This window comes from Cyclopterus lumpus, chromosome 17 (genome assembly GCF_009769545.1).
Source record: "Cyclopterus lumpus isolate fCycLum1 chromosome 17, fCycLum1.pri, whole genome shotgun sequence".
NCBI lineage: Eukaryota > Metazoa > Chordata > Actinopteri > Perciformes > Cyclopteridae > Cyclopterus > Cyclopterus lumpus.
Window position 1 is genome coordinate 16866047 of NC_046982.1, and position 16087 is coordinate 16882133.

Here is a 16087-nt window from a genome sequence, read left to right on the forward strand (position 1 = left end):
AAAAATAAATGAACTGTGTTTTTCTTTTTCTTTTTTTCTTTTGTCACAAATATTCAGCTCCTTCACTTGAGTAAAAAAATACAGAAAGATAAAAAGTAAGTTGTTAGGTCATGCATGTCCCCTACAAAGGGGGTCTCAAGATAAATATGTGTGGTCACGAGATGATTAATGGGGCAGTTTGTTTGAACTGCTAACAACTCCTAGACATCTGAAATCTGACATGGGCATCCTTAAAAATGCACTGTATGTTTTGTGTATGTTATCTATATCATAGAGAATATATATTATAATATATTATATCTATTGCCTTAACATGGCAATGCTAACAGTGCAGACAGAGAGCTCTGCATGTGTTTACCTGAAGGGGAACCAGAGGATGGGCGCCGGCTTCTGCAGCGACATGGTCGGTCGGGATGCTGCAGGAAGCAGAGCCAGGAGGTGGCCATGCGCAAGCCAGTGGAGCGCGCTCACATGTTCCAACACGCACGTATGGGCGTGCACGGCTGGCCCAGTAGGGTGCCCGGTCTGTGTGACAAAACCAGCCCAACCGCCATTAACCTGAATTAAAAACAGCACACTGCCAAAACTCAAAATATGCCTCTGCCAGACATTGCTTTTTAAGTCCAGCAGCATGACAGCATGAAGCAGTTTTCCTATAAGTCCTAACATTACCTTGTGTAATTATTATTATCATAAATGTACAATACAGCTCTGTGAATACCAATACACTGATGCACAAACTGATCTGTTTACTTCCTATGTATTTAATGTAAAATGAAATGCCTTATTTCAACTTATTCAATCATGTGCTTATATTAAATACAAATGTAAATGGATAATGTATTTACTCTAAGACATTTTTTAAATGCAAAATGATGCGGGATGCAACATGTTTATAATATACTCACAATATACATATGTGTGTCAACATTTCCTGAGCTTTAGTATCATCCCCAGCCACACGCCCAACCTTTGGACCTGACAACCAAGTGGCCCAGCTATGTTTAGAGGGAGGGCTTCATTTACTGCTCAGACATGACTCCAATATCTTGATAGCAGCAAATAGTTTGTTGCTGCTATTTTAATGCTCTGAATAACATAGAGGGAACCTTCAAGAAAAAGTCTACAGCTGTCAGATCAATCGCTCTTGCCCATTAGTAAAAAGTGCAATTTATTTCTCAGAAATGTCAAGAAAATCCTGCATGAGAGTAATCTGTTGGAAATGATATAGTAAACACAATTATTTTTTAAATATTGATGTCAAATTAAATTTTGATTCAAAGTGTCAATATGCTCGATAACTTCCCGGTAGAGAGAGGACAGACAGGTTGATTTAGATCGTGTCTTGATCATCTTTCGCCCTCCTTGTAGCACACATCTGTAGCCACAGGAGGGAGCCAGAGAGCACAGGCCGAGCAGGACGTCAGTGGACGTGTGCAGAGCAGCAGCAGAGAAACTGAGGAGGTTGGTGAGGCCTTCAACATTTCCCCTTTCGGCATCTTGCGCTTTTGTCTGACGACACAAATCAGTGGCGACAAATCCAAATAATTAAACCTGCCACTGGTTTCCGCTACATCAAGTGAAAGTCACTGGGAAATGAGTTTAGTGGATATATTCCTTTTCCTTTTGACCTGGGCCCAGGTAAGTGAGCCTTTGGTTCCCAGTGAACCCAGTATACTCACATTTACTGAAACACACGTCTCATCACTGTGTGTATAGTTGTAACTGTAACTATTCCCACAGCGACTGCATTGGCTGTAGAAGTCAGAACATATCAGGTCAGTATCACACCTGCCTGCTGTGATTACGCAGCACCTCCATCCATCCAGCTCCCACAGCACCTTGAGGTGCAGCAGCTCTGTCCTTCACTGTCCTGCTATGTGAGATAATCTCTCAGGGTTAAACTGCAGCACCAATCCACCAATCCACCCGCGTGTCTCCTAAAACGTACTGTCCTTTGTGTTCAAACCCTGTAAACAAATATTAAAAAAGAAAATACCAAACAGATATCGTCTTCTGTCTATTTCCTGGACAGAAATGTATATTTATAGAAAATAAAGAATGACATGTTGGAACTTCTGAGAACCTACATTCTGAACTGGAAAGATCTCTTTTATATGTATTTGTTTATGTATTTGGAGTTGTTTTCCCACGATTTCTAATCTAATAAATAAAAAAATAGGTTGGCTCACTTTTCAGCACCCGCAAAAAAAATTGGCAGATTTTTAGAATTGTATTTTAATCGTTTTGGTATCGCATTCTTTCCTTAAAAAAACAAACATAAAATGTCAAAAAGTGGTGCAATAATGTTTCTCAGCTTCTCACTGTAGCTCTGTTTTCTGCTCGTCATTTGGCAGTAACATTGCAATGCTTCGGGGATTTGAAGCTGATTTAAGCAAAGAAGGCGCAAGGATAACACTGGTTATCGCCTTATCAGATAAGAGTTGAACTTGCCAATTTGCGGTGGCCTGCCGCACAGCCTGGCTGTAGTCAGCATCCTGCAAGGGATTAAAGCAGTCGATATTTTTAGGTTTTACTCCAGAGCCCTCAGCAAGACTTTCTCTGTGGTTATATATAGCACAGAGAACATGCGTAACACGGCACAGTTGTGAGCATTCACGGAGACGGTAGATGTGCTTGCAGCCTCAAGTATACAACACATTGAGACAAACCCATGCATACTCATAATCAGGGAGGAGAGACATTGTAAAAGTCATATATTTTAATTTATTCAATGATTTGACATTGTTTTACATCTTTACCATTTTCTAGTAGCGATTCATCTCATGTTATATTTACAAGTATATGGATCATATAGTATCTTATTAACATTACCTGTAAAAACTCAACTCTCAAGATCTGGAAATTCAAAAAATGAAAGCAAATAATTACCCTGAGACAAGTAAACAAGAATTACAAGGATTTTCTTTTTTGAACTAACCCAAGTCTCTATACTCAGCTTAATGACCAAGACAGTGGGCTCTTCTTCAGGATCTAGTTTGAGTGATTCACGCTAACCTCAAATTAAGAAAAGCGCCCTAAAGTATCACAGTGTTTCAGGGCCGTGGACAGAACAACTTGCACATTCCTGGTACAGGAATTTATTGTCCAACTCCTATAATTTTTCCTCCTTCATACGCAGCAAGTGTTTCTGCACTCATCTTTCTCTCGGCATCCCGGGGCTCAACAGTCTCACCAAGTGGAGCCTCATAGCACCAACAGGAGAGGGACTCAGTGAAGAGGTGTTCAGTATTGTGTTCTCTCAAATGAACCCTAGATTTAAGGTGCCTTAGATATTTGCCGTTCTCTCTGTGCATAGATAGATAGATGATCTTTATATACAATACATACAATTGCTTTTTCTAGTTGTATATACAAACTGAATTGTTGGTGAGGAAGTAACCACTTGGATGTAAATGCAGTGACTATCCTTATTTAAGAGGTTTAGGGTCACAACATATAATATTAAACACTAAAACTATCTATGACACTTCAAGCTTAAAAAGCATGTTTCACTGAAGAAACAGTGTCACTGTATGATGGCATCAATAAAGCATATAGGAGGGTGGGGGAGTGCTATGAAATGCTGTAACTTGTACCACTAGAAGATACTAAATATACATTACTACATGTTTATTCCAAATTGTTTAAAGCTTATTATTCAATGCAAAAGCATTACTTCGGCGGGTAATTCTACTGCAAACACTGTTAAAAAATGTATTTCTCATACAGTTTGGATTTAGACAGCTTCCTCTAATCATAGTATTTATGGCACAAAGGCCTTTAACTTGTTAATCTAACACTAATGTCCTTAATGAAAAGGTTGTAAAAATTACTCCTAGCAGTCAACGTGGTTGCAAGTCTACATCATTAGATATTTGGGAGAAAAGCTGTGAACCAGAGAGATGATGCTTAAAATGCATCATCACGTCCTCCATATTTTTTACCGAACCGTACCTCGAAAGTAGTGCATCTCCTTGAGCATCCTTAAAAGAGAAGAAGGGCACATCTTTCTCAACAAAGAAGCTCGTGCTCCATCTTTTACGTCAATATTGGTGTGCATCTGACTGAGAAAACAAACAATGTATTGAGTGTTATTACTGGTAAATGATATCAAACATGTGACATCTCACAGCAATATACACGTGCCAGACTTTTTATCGCCATCAGGATCTCCTGCACCCTCTTTCCTGTTGGGGTCGTTGAGCTCGTCAAACAGTCCAGTCTCAATCATCTCATGCTGCCACTGAATGGGTACAGCGCCTGTGCTGAACTCCTTGAAGAATTTATTGTCATTGGCATCGAACTCAATGCCCTTGATCTCTGAGAACTCCGCGATGTCGTCGGTGTCCTTGGCGTAGACAACGTTGGGCTTGGGGACCCATGGAGGATCCACCAGCCCGGCCTCCAGACGAGGAAAGTTGATCTTCTTGAACCACTCGTGTTTCCTGGGATCCTCCATGTTGTTCCTAAAGAGGGGGCAAAAATGTACTTTCAAAACTACAATGTCAGACTTATAAGAGAGTGCCTGCACGGGTTCATGCATTTTGGTTACAGTCAAGGTTTCCCCAGCTTTTAATCCACCAGTTAATTGACACAAAAGTTGACACACTATATTGCAGAAATGCAGATTCACTAAACCACTTTGTGCAGCCACACACACACACACACACACACAAACTGCACATTACTTACAGAACCACTTACCTCATGCCCATGCGCTCCTCAATTTTCTTCTTGAGGAACTGCTGGATGACGTCCTTGGTGGGAGCATCAAAGCACTTGTGCTCCCACTTCGGTTCCTCGTTGACAATGCGGCGCTGCACCTCCTCCTTCTCCACCTTCTCTTTCTTGCTCTCGGGGCCTTTGAAAGGTGTGTAGCCAGCCACCATCTCGTAGATACTGCAGCCCAGAGCCCACCAGTCCACTGATGTCCTGTATGGAGTTTTGGTCAGGAGCTCAGGGGCCATGTATGCTCCAGTACCAGCCTGGAGGAGGGGGAGGAGGGGCGTGGGGGGCATTCAATATGATGTGCATCTGTAAATCTTTTTAATACATGTTTTACTTGTTTTATGTGAGAATTCTACTCTTATATAATGACGAACTGTGAGTATATTGATGTGAATAGTTCATAATATATGGTATTATATGGTTGATACGTAGCCTTTATGCATCCCCATTGACAAGTGTTACATAGGTAAATTGCCTGGGTTACTAGTCTTCTCTTTCTGTCTTCCTTTGGGTCACATTCACCTTTCCCTCACTTGCTTACTCTATCCTTGCCCCCTTCCCTCCCTCCGTATGACCTCACCTGCAGCCCTAATCCTAATGCTAAGCCTACTACCTGTCAAGAGTTGTGTGTGTCTACACACTGACCAGTTGTTGTTGAAATTGTCCAGCCTCTTATATAAAGACTGGCCATTTCTTGATGCTATAGCCACTTGTGGAAGTATGTAAGATCCAGACACCACGTAGCCTTTAATGTGTAATGAATGCATCCACACCGCCAACGGGCATAGAGCCGAAAGCTCATCCTTAACAACTGAGGAAACCCTGTTGCAGAGATCCATAGGTTACAGGTTAAGTATAGAATTATTATTATTTGGACCGTTGGCATCAGACACTGCATCATTTATAAGCTCTTACAAATTGTGATCACTAATCACACCTGTCATTTCAAGATCTGTTCCTTACTGAAACAAGTGTGACAAGACTTAACCCATTTGACTGATGAGTGAAGACATGATACTACAACTTCATTGACCAGACTTAAGCAGGTTTGCATGCAAAAGTTGTACATCCTAATACTTACTGGCATGTTACCTAACATGAAATCGAAGAAACCCCTGCATTATTTTCAACTTTTTCTGGTGGATTTTTGTAACTAGTTCTGTTCATCTGAATTGTATAGACCTGAACACAACATTATGTGTATGATCATACAGGTTATATAGTTATCACCATGATCAATCTGATTTTAGTTGCAAAGATCAGATCTCATTTTTCCTCCCAGTTAAAGGCAACTTTGCAAACCAACATGTCTAAATATATTCAACAAAGGTTTTTACCTGGATCTGTCAATCTCCTCAGGGACAGACTTGTGTAATGCCCACTAAGAAGATTAGGGGACCAAAGCCAGCCTTGCCTGAGGTTAGCCCAGTCACTTTGGCTGGCTGAGGAGCATCAGAGTATTGGATAATGAGCTTACTGGACTTTCATGGAGCCGGGAGCTTACTCTTTGCTACCTCAAATAAGTCCTGTCGAAACCCCGTTGCAAAATTGTCATCTTTTTTTAAGGTCATCCATGGGTTAGTGCAAGTGAGGTGTAAAGTACTGAAGGTATTATGAGATGACGATGCAAGAAAATATATTTTAAAATATCTGACAACGTTTTTAAGCTCAGTGTCTAACCTTTCAGCGTCTGACCTTTTCTTTTGAACAGCCAATGTAGTGTGACATCAAACTGCACTCGTCAATCACATGATACCTATGTTACTCTTTCTCAAGGCAAGAAGAGGTCTTACAGGCGACTGGCTTCGTAAAGTGTCATGGGAAGAAATTGTTGCACACTTGAGGCCACTATCAACAAAAAATAACTAAATATCTGCGACAAAGTCTCTAGGGGAAACAAGCTTACATTTACTGCTACTTAACAAGTACTGGACCTCCAAGGTCTCCAACATAGCCCCTTCACAAAATGGTGCCCTCTAAATGGCCAGGCTATAATCTGGCTGCTAAAGGATCCAATGAGTTACATAATAGATTCAAAGACTCATTGCACAGATCTTTAAGCAATCTTGTAATCCCTGTCCGGATTTAAAGTAAAAACCCCACCAAGATGGACAGCCTGTCCAAGCCGGAGTTCAGTTTTTAGCTTCAGCCTCATCTTCAATGAACACTAATAGGATGGAGATGTAGATCACGTATCAATCAGTGGTCCGTTTCTTTGTATTATTGTTCTGTTGCGGTTTGTGTGTGAGTAGACAATGTGTGGTCTTAAACTTCAACCATGTACAAGTAGACTTAACTAAACTCGTGTGGATTTACAGATCAGGTACATAATCAGGGGAGAGCCCTTGTCCTTGATGTAACTTCAAAGACTTTAAATAATAGATTAGACATATTAATAGATAACAGATAGCCTTTAAGATAGCAACTTCACCATGATGTAAAATCTTTGTACAAGTCCCATTGTCATTGCTGACATCATCCGGCTAGTCCCTCTCATACTATCAGCATCCTAATGGCTTTGAGGATACAACTTAGTGTACTTTGTGAACTTCTTAATCGTGTTTCACCAACTAAAAATGGTCTTTGCAACCTTAACATCACTGTTGTGTGTGAATCTACTCACCATCTGAGTGACATGCTTCTCTGGAACAAGCTCTATGGCCAGACCCAAATCTGATAGTCGGCACTGGCCAAAGCTATCCAGCAACACGTTCTCTGGCTTCATGTCGCGGTACACGATGTTCATTTCGTGCAGATGCAGAATACCCGTGGTGATCTGCGCTGTGTAGTGGATGATGCGGCTCATCTCAATTCCTTTGTCCGCACCCTTGCCATCATAGCCTATATTGTAAATGTGGTACCTGAGGTCTCCTCCATTCATCAGGGTCATCACAAGGCACAAGTGGGTCTTTGTGTCATAAGCATACCCCAAGTTGACCAGAAACAGGCTGTTAACCTTCTCCAAGATCTTCTTCTCCAAAAGGGCCATCTTTTCACCACCCTTCTTCTTCAGTCGCTTTTTACACAGCTTCTTGCAGGCATACATCTGGCCTGTGTTCTTCACCTGAACAGCGCACACCTGGAGAAAGATTATTTGTTAAAACAGAGGACTTTTTTCCTTTGATTTATTAGAATCCATTGTCCCCAATAAACAAAGCATGGCCTACTGGTATCAAAGTGACAGGCAGCACTAACTGGTCAGAAGTCTAAAATCTGATTGTAGCTTGTTTTCTGGTTGAAAGTTGATTGGGAATATATACAGTATATCCAAAATAATTGATTTGACTGATACGCTAAATTATCACATATTTCATTCACTATTTATATAATTAGAAATAATACTAATAATACTTTTATAGAATCACTGGTAGGAGTAAAGGCAAGGAAAATTGGTTCAGGAAGTCAACCAGCTGTGTCTTGGCGCCCTAATTTTCTACATATGTCACTCTCTTCTTTAATACATTTATTAATTAACATTTGCTTCTGGTATCATTCACTCCCTGTGGACAGATGATCAGGTTTATCCGTTGCATTGTACTGCTAAGTAAGCCAAATTAGCAGTTTAAAAATAAGTGTCCAGTATCAAAGCTCTTTTGTCAAGTAAAGTGTCTAATTGCTAGTAAGTATTTTAAAGTCACAGCAAACTTTCAAATGGGGTTATAGTAGCAACTTCCCTGTTCACATTTTAGAATAGTATGTGTTATGTATTAGTATGTATCTTATTTTGGGATGTATGGTCAGGCTTGCTGTTATGAGCCTGAATCAGAAAAGGGGTTCCTCAGGGGTCGATTGTGGATCCTCTGCATGTGCCATTACGCGATGTGCTTCTGATTTTCTAAAGACATTTCTTATCAACCTCTAATCTTTTCAGGATTTTCACAAAAGAACTCATACTCCTACTCTCTATCCCTACAATTGAATTACTGCTCGATAATAGATTTATTTACGTAGCGGTTTGTCTTGAAACAGACCTACTTTTTCATTTGAATCACCAACATTACAAATCAAAAAGAGATTGAATAGATATTATATCTTTTATGTAATCTTTCTCACTTTTTTGCAAATATTAAACAAGATATGTTGGAAATAGATATGTTCTAAATGTATAACATCCCATCTAATGAACATGTGGGAGTCCTGCAACTAAAAGCAGCATTAAAAGAGTAATTATTTGCCGACATACATATTTCAAAAGACTTTATAAAGTTATATGTAGATGAGTGTGCATGCTTACCTCTCCAAAGCCTCCTTTTCCAAGAGTTCTGAACTCATAGAAGTATTTGTCAGTGATGGTCTGTTTCTCATACTCTTTCCACTGGAGGAATTTATCAAATAATGGGCTGGCCTGGTAATCTGTGAAGGGTTTGTCTTTCAGAAAATCTCTTACACCTTCCTGGATTTTGCTTTTCATCAGCTCGTCAAAGTTGGCATCTGTCACAGACTTGCATTTGTCAAGAGCCTCCCCAGTAAGAAAGGCCAGGAATGTCTTGGAGTCAGCCTTGCAATATTTGCTCATGATGTCTTTCTGTGCCTGTTCTTTTGTTGTACTTTCAGCCAGATCCCAATCATACAGCTCATCGAGGAAATCAACAGCAAGCTTGTAGTCAGCGTTATTTGCCAGGAACTCACGGAAAAACCTTTTGCCAATCGGCTGCCTTTCACAAAGCGATGTAAAATCCTTGTCGAGGGTAGACCGTAATGTAGCACACTGGTCAGGCTTGGGGAGAGCCAAGCTGCGGCGGCGCTTTTTCATCTCCTTGTCATCACCACCCTGGGCTTTTAGGTAGGCCGTGTTGGCCACCAGGTTATCCAGTCCCCCCATGTCACACATCTTGGCGGCTGTATGTGGTCTGTCCCCCCTAAGTGACTGGGCTCTTCAGTGGCTCCCCACGGATACCCTCAGCGTCTTTCAGAACGTCTGCGTCTGTGTGAGAGTGCAATTTGCTCCAGAGCCAGTTTGCAAATGAGTTCCTTGACCCAGCCTACCTGCAAAGCTAAGACACACCGACACACCCAGTAATTACTCATTTAGAATTAAATACCAGGGAGGGATTTTGGCTTAAGGATCTTTGTGTGGACTATTCAAGGAGGCTGTGCACGGAAAGGGAATCGTAAGCGGGCTCTGTCCTAAGAGGCTTTGTAGCCCTCTATATTGGTTCATGGTGTTCAGTCGTCACTAACAGTGGTCCGATTGGTTCTTTGACGATATATTTAATGGTGAGACACAGCAATAGACCCGAAAAGAAGCAGAAAATGTTCTGGAACGAGAAAGAGAGCTTTAACAACCGTCAACAGGTCCTCTAAAGAACGTTGTGAAAACTGGAGTATAGCACAGTACTGTTTTGATGGGCATTTACATAAGATATTGTAGCATATGAAAAGATAATAAGATAGTGTATGAAACATTGAGCAGAATACTGATGCAATACTTTAAATGATGTCAATTTAGTAAACCATGGGCTTATGATATGGCATCCTCATCATCCTTCTTCTCTTTCCTCCTCCCAACAGGGACTTCAGAGAGCTTAGTTCGAATCTGTCTGCTGTTTCATTCTCATCATTTAACCTCATTAATCAGTGGCCACCCCTTTTACGATATCTACTTTGAACGTTAAAACAATTATACTTCACATTATTACTATCTACTGTTAAATAAAATGTACATGCAATGTAAAGGCCAATCCGTATAGAGTGAACTGTGAGTAAATACTAGATGCATACAGATGTCTAAGCTTACTAAAAAAGTACATGTTCTTAGATATTTGCAAAATGTCTTAATTTGTCAGGTCATATTTATAACGTCCAAAATACCATTTTACACAGCAATGAATTGTTGTTTAATAGACATGTGGATACACACACACACGTTTGTTAAAAGCATTGGCAAACCATATATGTGACCATTTATGTTATTTGTTTTGAGAAGGGTAATAGAAGATTTATTTTCTTCTACCAGTACCTTTATAGTTGTTTTTTATGTTGTTTCAAATTGTAGTATATAACATGTGAAAAGTGCATGAATAATGAAATACATTTTACAAATGCAATATGATGAATTGGCACATGGCGTTAGCCTGGCGATAAACCTCAGATAATATTAGCTAATCTTTTCTCAAATGGTCTCAAGCTGTCAGTGGCCTGCACAAGATCAAGGGCTTTGCTTGGCGTCCAGACCTTTCGACTTAAAGGCCAGGAAGACACCCTCGCCGAGCGATCAGGGTGGCTAAATACTTTTGTAAATAAAAGAATCACAGCAATCAATGAAATTAGATTACAATTTCCTCAGTGAAAAGTGGATTCTCAGAAAATACATTTTTTTTAAAAGTGTCCTGTTACATTGAAAAAGGACGGAATAGATTGATTGTAATTCAATTTACATCCTATTTACTAATATTTCACCAAACTATAATTCAAGATTCAACATGGTATAGAGAAAGAGGCGCCTTGTCAGTAAAAAAAGACTGTCATGAATATCAAATGTAAATCATGTTTTAAATAGATCAGTGTCAGTAAAGTACTTAAGCCTCCTGAGTGGCTGAAAATAGGTCAAAGGTCTCATCTTTTACCAGGTCAGGAGACCAAAGAGTGGTAAGACAAGAGCTCCCACGTGACTCTGTGGATCCCTGCTGAGCCTTGTAACTGACATTCGGGGCCATCGCAAATTAGTGAAAATCTTCAAGAAATGTGTTAGGCACCAGCCTTAAACAAACTGTTGTAAAATGCAATATGGGATTAAGTGATCAAGAGAGTTGTTGAGAAATTGAGGAGAGGTACATATGTATACATAAGAGGAATGTCTCCTCTTCTCTATTCTGCTTTAGATGGTTGCTCTTTGAGCAGCCTGTTCCTTTAACCTTGTGAAGATTAGCCTGGCCTGAAGAGGAAGTAAAGGTTAAGATGAGCAGAGCATACTCATCCCATCTCCCACATGGTACACTACGGGGTCTTTACGTGGTCTGACTCCATCTTATTATGGCCTCTCTCAAGCTTTGCACAAAAAGAGGCAAAGGGCGGAAGTAACATCCTGTTATGCAGTGCAATACATTTTCATACAGATATGAAAAGAAAACTGAAGCCAATAAATATATAGATGATTATGCTGCATAAATATTGCCTGAGAGTGGAGCTGATAGCCTTATGCCCACGTTAACTCTCACAACCATGCAAAGGGCTGCCCTCAGCCAAGGAGCTTAAGTAGAATTTGAGTTTTGGGGTGGCCTCTGGAGATGTCCGGGAGGGAAGCAGTTACTTGGCAGATGAAAAGGTCTCCTCAATATGACTGCTTCTAATAGAAAGGGAGACTGACTGACTAGAGTACAGCAGGTCAGGTGCTGAGCAGGGCTTGACCTGATGAATTCAGAGTGAAACAGCTGGAGGGGTGTGATTTGAATGATTGTCCTCCTTGAAAGCACCAGAGGCCCTGGAAGATGACCTCTAGGTGTATCTGTAATTATTCATCCTCCCGGCAGGGCCCAGCTATTTTGAAAAAAGGGCAGTGAACTGCTCTCCCGAGGTGGGAATATTTTTTTTACAGATTATGGAAGTACTTTGTAGAACTCTTAAACTTTACCGATATGCACTCTGGACACACTGAGGAGCTGAAAGAATATTCACCAGCAGAGACTGCGTACAATCAAAAGTAGTGGTGAAATGTCCCTTTAGTGCAGGCCAGTAGCACAGGTGGCTGCTACTCACACCTGGTTAATCCCTCTCAAGACACCGATGATGTCGATATGAGCTGAGCACAGGAGGGGCCATTAGCATTGGCAGCATGAGCCCACTAGGGGCTTGTGTTTTGGTATGCACTGCACTCTTAATCCTATCAAACTCACATACATTATCTGTGTCCTCTCATAATCCAGATCATGATGTAACTGTTACTGACCGAGTTTACCTTTTCAAATAGATAGCGTACCTGCAAACAGAAATTACAGTTCTTTGTACTATTATTATTTTATTTAACCCACCTTAAAGACACCTTTTTAATACAAGTTCTGATAATTGTGTCGATCTCAATTTTATGTTGTGTTAATTTAAACAATTAAAAAAACGTTTTTCTAAGGTCACACTTAACAATAACAAACACACAATCCTGAATAGTTGCAAAGAATTAAGGTACACATTTGGAATTGACTGGTCAACGAAAAGCAGTTCCTAAATATCTTTGAATTAAGACCATGTTATTTGAGAAGTCTGCTAGATACCAATGAGCCGGTATTTAGTTAACCTATTTAAGGTAAATATAACAGGAATAAATTACAATGTCTGTGTCCCCTCAAGTAAAGTTGAGTCTCATTGTAAAAGGGCAGTTACTGAGGTTTCATTAATGACAATCTGCAGCCAGCAGAATTGCATTTTTTATTTAAATGAAATATTACATTCTACAATATTGTATATAACTACTTGTATATACAATGAACAATTAATATGTACATGTATCATATTTCTTTGGGTTTTATTAATGTATTCCAAGTCAGAAAAGTCATGGCACAATGGATATACAAATGAAAATGTCCCCAAATTACATATTAAGGACTGACAACTCAATAACCATATCAAACATTCAGATTTTGTTTTTTTTACATTCGACAGATAAAAGATAATATTCTGCAAATAACCAACACACAACTCCTTTTAGGATGAGGGATGAGTATAAAATGGCATATCAATCCAGATATAAAAAAGCAAGCCTAAAACACAGGGCTTCCGCAATATTTGACAAAGAAATGAACTCATTGTCTCCGCTCCTATTGCTCAGTCCACCACGCAGCTCTTTATGTCCTCAGATAGTTGGCCAGACACAGGCACACTGCAATCAGAGCCAGCCTCTGATTCAGGGTTGGGGTCAGGATACATCACATCAGGAGATTCCTCCGCCTTTGAATCTGGGTCAGAGCCCTGTCCTTCTTGATGCTCCTCAGCCTTCAGCCTCCTGCGGCTGATCAACTTCTGCAGCTGTAGCTTACTGGTGAAGAAGATGTTGCGCCAGCCCTCAACCTGCGCTAGAGAGGCCATCTCCGCCGACACTGTGTTGCAGCGCCGCTGCACTGCCTGCTCCCAAAACTCCTCTGACCCACACAGCTGATCAGCAGAAGTAATATTACAGGAAGCATAAGAGGGGATTTTATTGCATTGATATCATTTCCAATTTATTGTCAGAAGACAAAATGCAATGGTGCAATCTTAACTAACAGAATAAAGGTTTCTTATCTCAGGATATAGTTGTTGTTTTTTTAAGCATCTCTGTGGAACTCACCTTTCTGAACCTGCGTGACGTTCGTGCAAGCTGACCGACATCCTCTAGTTCTAGACTATTTATTATCCGCAGAAGTAAGGTGTCCGGCAGGTGCTCCAGATAATCATAATGGCCTTGGCACAAAGCCTTGGTGTACTGCAAGATTCGATGTCCGAAAACCATGCTGACCTCACCTGGGAAGAAGCCCATTATTTCATGTCATCCATATTCATGCATTCAATTTGTCAAAGTGATAAATACCTGAAGCACGGTGTAATGCATTTCTGTACAGGTCTACTGTTGACAGAGCATGCTAAATATGATATGCTATGTAATCGAGGCTTATCAAAGCCAAAGTGTTTAAGCAGTTGATAATATGTTACCTTTTTAAACCTGTGAATATTAGGCACAACGCCACTATGGAGGAACCAGTCAACTACTTGTTTAGAGTGAACTCAAAAGTAATGAGTGGCTCATGTTCTAAGTACACAAAACAATAATATCATATCAATATGACAAGTCAAAATATAAGGCAAAGAAAACCGGTTCACTCGCTGTTTTTGCCTCGTCTGCCACATGTGATGAAAGAGCAGCACTGATATGCCCAGATATGTTTGACTTACCGGTAGTTGGAAAAGCACAATGGGTTACTAATAACTAATAACATTAACGATCTGTTCTGTTCAAGTGTGAGCGAGCCAGCATGCAGGTCACCAGGACCCTTTTCATTGCATACAAAGCAAACAGTTGAGGTTAGCATGTGTTTAGATAATCCTGAATATGAAGTCCTTACTCTGCACCCACTGGTTGTCCAAGAAGTCCTGGTGAGACTCCTTCAGCTCCCCGGGCTTGGCATACCGGTCTACAATCCTCGGAGATATCTTCCACCATCTCCAGACCACCTGGAAAGGACCAGTCAAAAAGGTTAGATGTTTTAACAAGCTATAAATCGCATCTTTTTTTTCTTGAATGCTTTTGTAAGAGACATTTTGTTATTGTTTTGTTGCGTTAAACCTCCCACCACCACTTGGGGGCGTAGGACCGAGGTCAATGAGGCAAAGAGGTCAATATAACCAGGAGGATCTCGAGAGACGGTGTTGCTGAAGAGGCAGAAGCCGTGATAATTAATGTTATGATTTATTTTAGTCTATAGTAATAAAGATTCAATTGTCATAAATTAATTGTCTTTGTGGTAGAAACTGGACGAGCGAACGTTAATCCGAAGCAGGTTTAGCTCGCTAACGTTACCGTTAGTTAAATAGTTGTTGTAAATAACCCCATGGAAGGTTTATTGTTTTGTTTTTATTGCCTGCATTGTATTTGCCTTATTGCCTTTGACGTATGCATAGTTATTGTATTGTTTGACGAATTTATAGAGGCTTTATGCTACTTCCTCTCTAATAGGTAAATAAGACTTTTATTTCGAAAAGGTTAAAAGGAAACGCAGTTTTGTTTTACGTTCGAATGCGAACTTGACGGTACGACTACGGAACGTCTTACGGACGGATGCGCATTTAAATCTGTAAGAAAGTGTAATAGTTTAATGAACCCGTATGAGGCTAAAGCTCTTACGGTGGTGATAGTTTACAAGTTTAATGAATGTATTGTGACCCAAAAGAAGAAAATAAAAGAGTAATTTCACCAGCAGTAAGTTCCATGCCACTTCATATACGGGGATCCGTTACAGTTGTAGTTTACACCCGCGGTAATGAGTCACGGGTCATGGATATCAATACTTACATGTGACTTGGTGACAACAAAATGATAAAAGTTATTATTGGCTATAGGAGCGCGTCCAGACGTCTCAAACAGCGGGTCAGTCAGAAGGGCCGCCATGTCAGCGTGTCTTTGTTGTCATGGCAACGGCGCTTTCTCCGCTGAACAGCCCCTCGTGGGGTTCAGGAGGGATAACGGTTGGTTTACTCGACCTGAGGATCCTTCTGGAGTCCTCGTTTCCTCCAGTGTTATACTGAGAGAGGTTTATTGGACACTATCAGTAACACCCATCTGCTTATTTGTACCTAATAAACTGAGTGCATTAAATATCCTCTCTGTTGGAATGATCATAAGACATAGTTACACAAAGTCAAGATTGTAGTTAAAAATCTTTTAATTTATTTA

At 40.4% G+C, this 16087-nt stretch overlaps 2 protein-coding genes across 2 annotated transcripts; both read right to left on the reverse strand.

Annotated features, from left to right (window-relative positions):
- Window positions 1-4129: 4129 nt before the first annotated feature.
- Window positions 4130-9562, reverse strand: grk7a (G protein-coupled receptor kinase 7a). Its single transcript, XM_034555830.1, has 4 exons — window positions 8966-9562; window positions 7355-7810; window positions 4708-4988; window positions 4130-4469 (listed from the first exon to the last, which is right to left on the reverse strand). The coding sequence occupies exons 1-4, from the start codon at window positions 9560-9562 to the stop codon at window positions 4130-4132; spliced, it is 1674 nt and encodes a 557-aa protein (XP_034411721.1).
- A 3923-nt stretch (window positions 9563-13485) lies between these two features.
- fbxo36b (F-box protein 36b) lies at window positions 13486-15802 on the reverse strand. The gene is made up of 4 exons (XM_034555831.1): window positions 15707-15802; window positions 14760-14868; window positions 13988-14160; window positions 13486-13812 (listed from the first exon to the last, which is right to left on the reverse strand). The coding sequence occupies exons 1-4, from the start codon at window positions 15800-15802 to the stop codon at window positions 13486-13488; spliced, it is 705 nt and encodes a 234-aa protein (XP_034411722.1).
- Window positions 15803-16087: the final 285 nt, after the last annotated feature.

Coding starts and splice junctions, on each gene's coding strand:
- grk7a (XM_034555830.1), bottom strand. CDS start 9,562: ATGTGTGACATGGGGGGACTGGATAACCTGGTGGCCAACACGGCCTAC. Junction 7,811..8,965: donor GAAAAGGAGGCTTTGGAGAG/GTAAGCATGCAC, acceptor ATCTTTCTCCAG/GTGTGCGCTGTTCAGGTGAA. Junction 4,989..7,354: donor AGAAGCATGTCACTCAGATG/GTGAGTAGATTC, acceptor CCCCTCCTCCAG/GCTGGTACTGGAGCATACAT.
- fbxo36b (XM_034555831.1), bottom strand. CDS start 15,802: ATGGCGGCCCTTCTGACTGACCCGCTGTTTGAGACGTCTGGACGCGCT. Junction 14,869..15,706: donor TTGTTGTCACCAAGTCACAT/GTAAGTATTGAT, acceptor GGTCCTTTCCAG/GTGGTCTGGAGATGGTGGAA. Junction 14,161..14,759: donor GGACAACCAGTGGGTGCAGA/GTAAGGACTTCA, acceptor GCTTCTTCCCAG/GTGAGGTCAGCATGGTTTTC.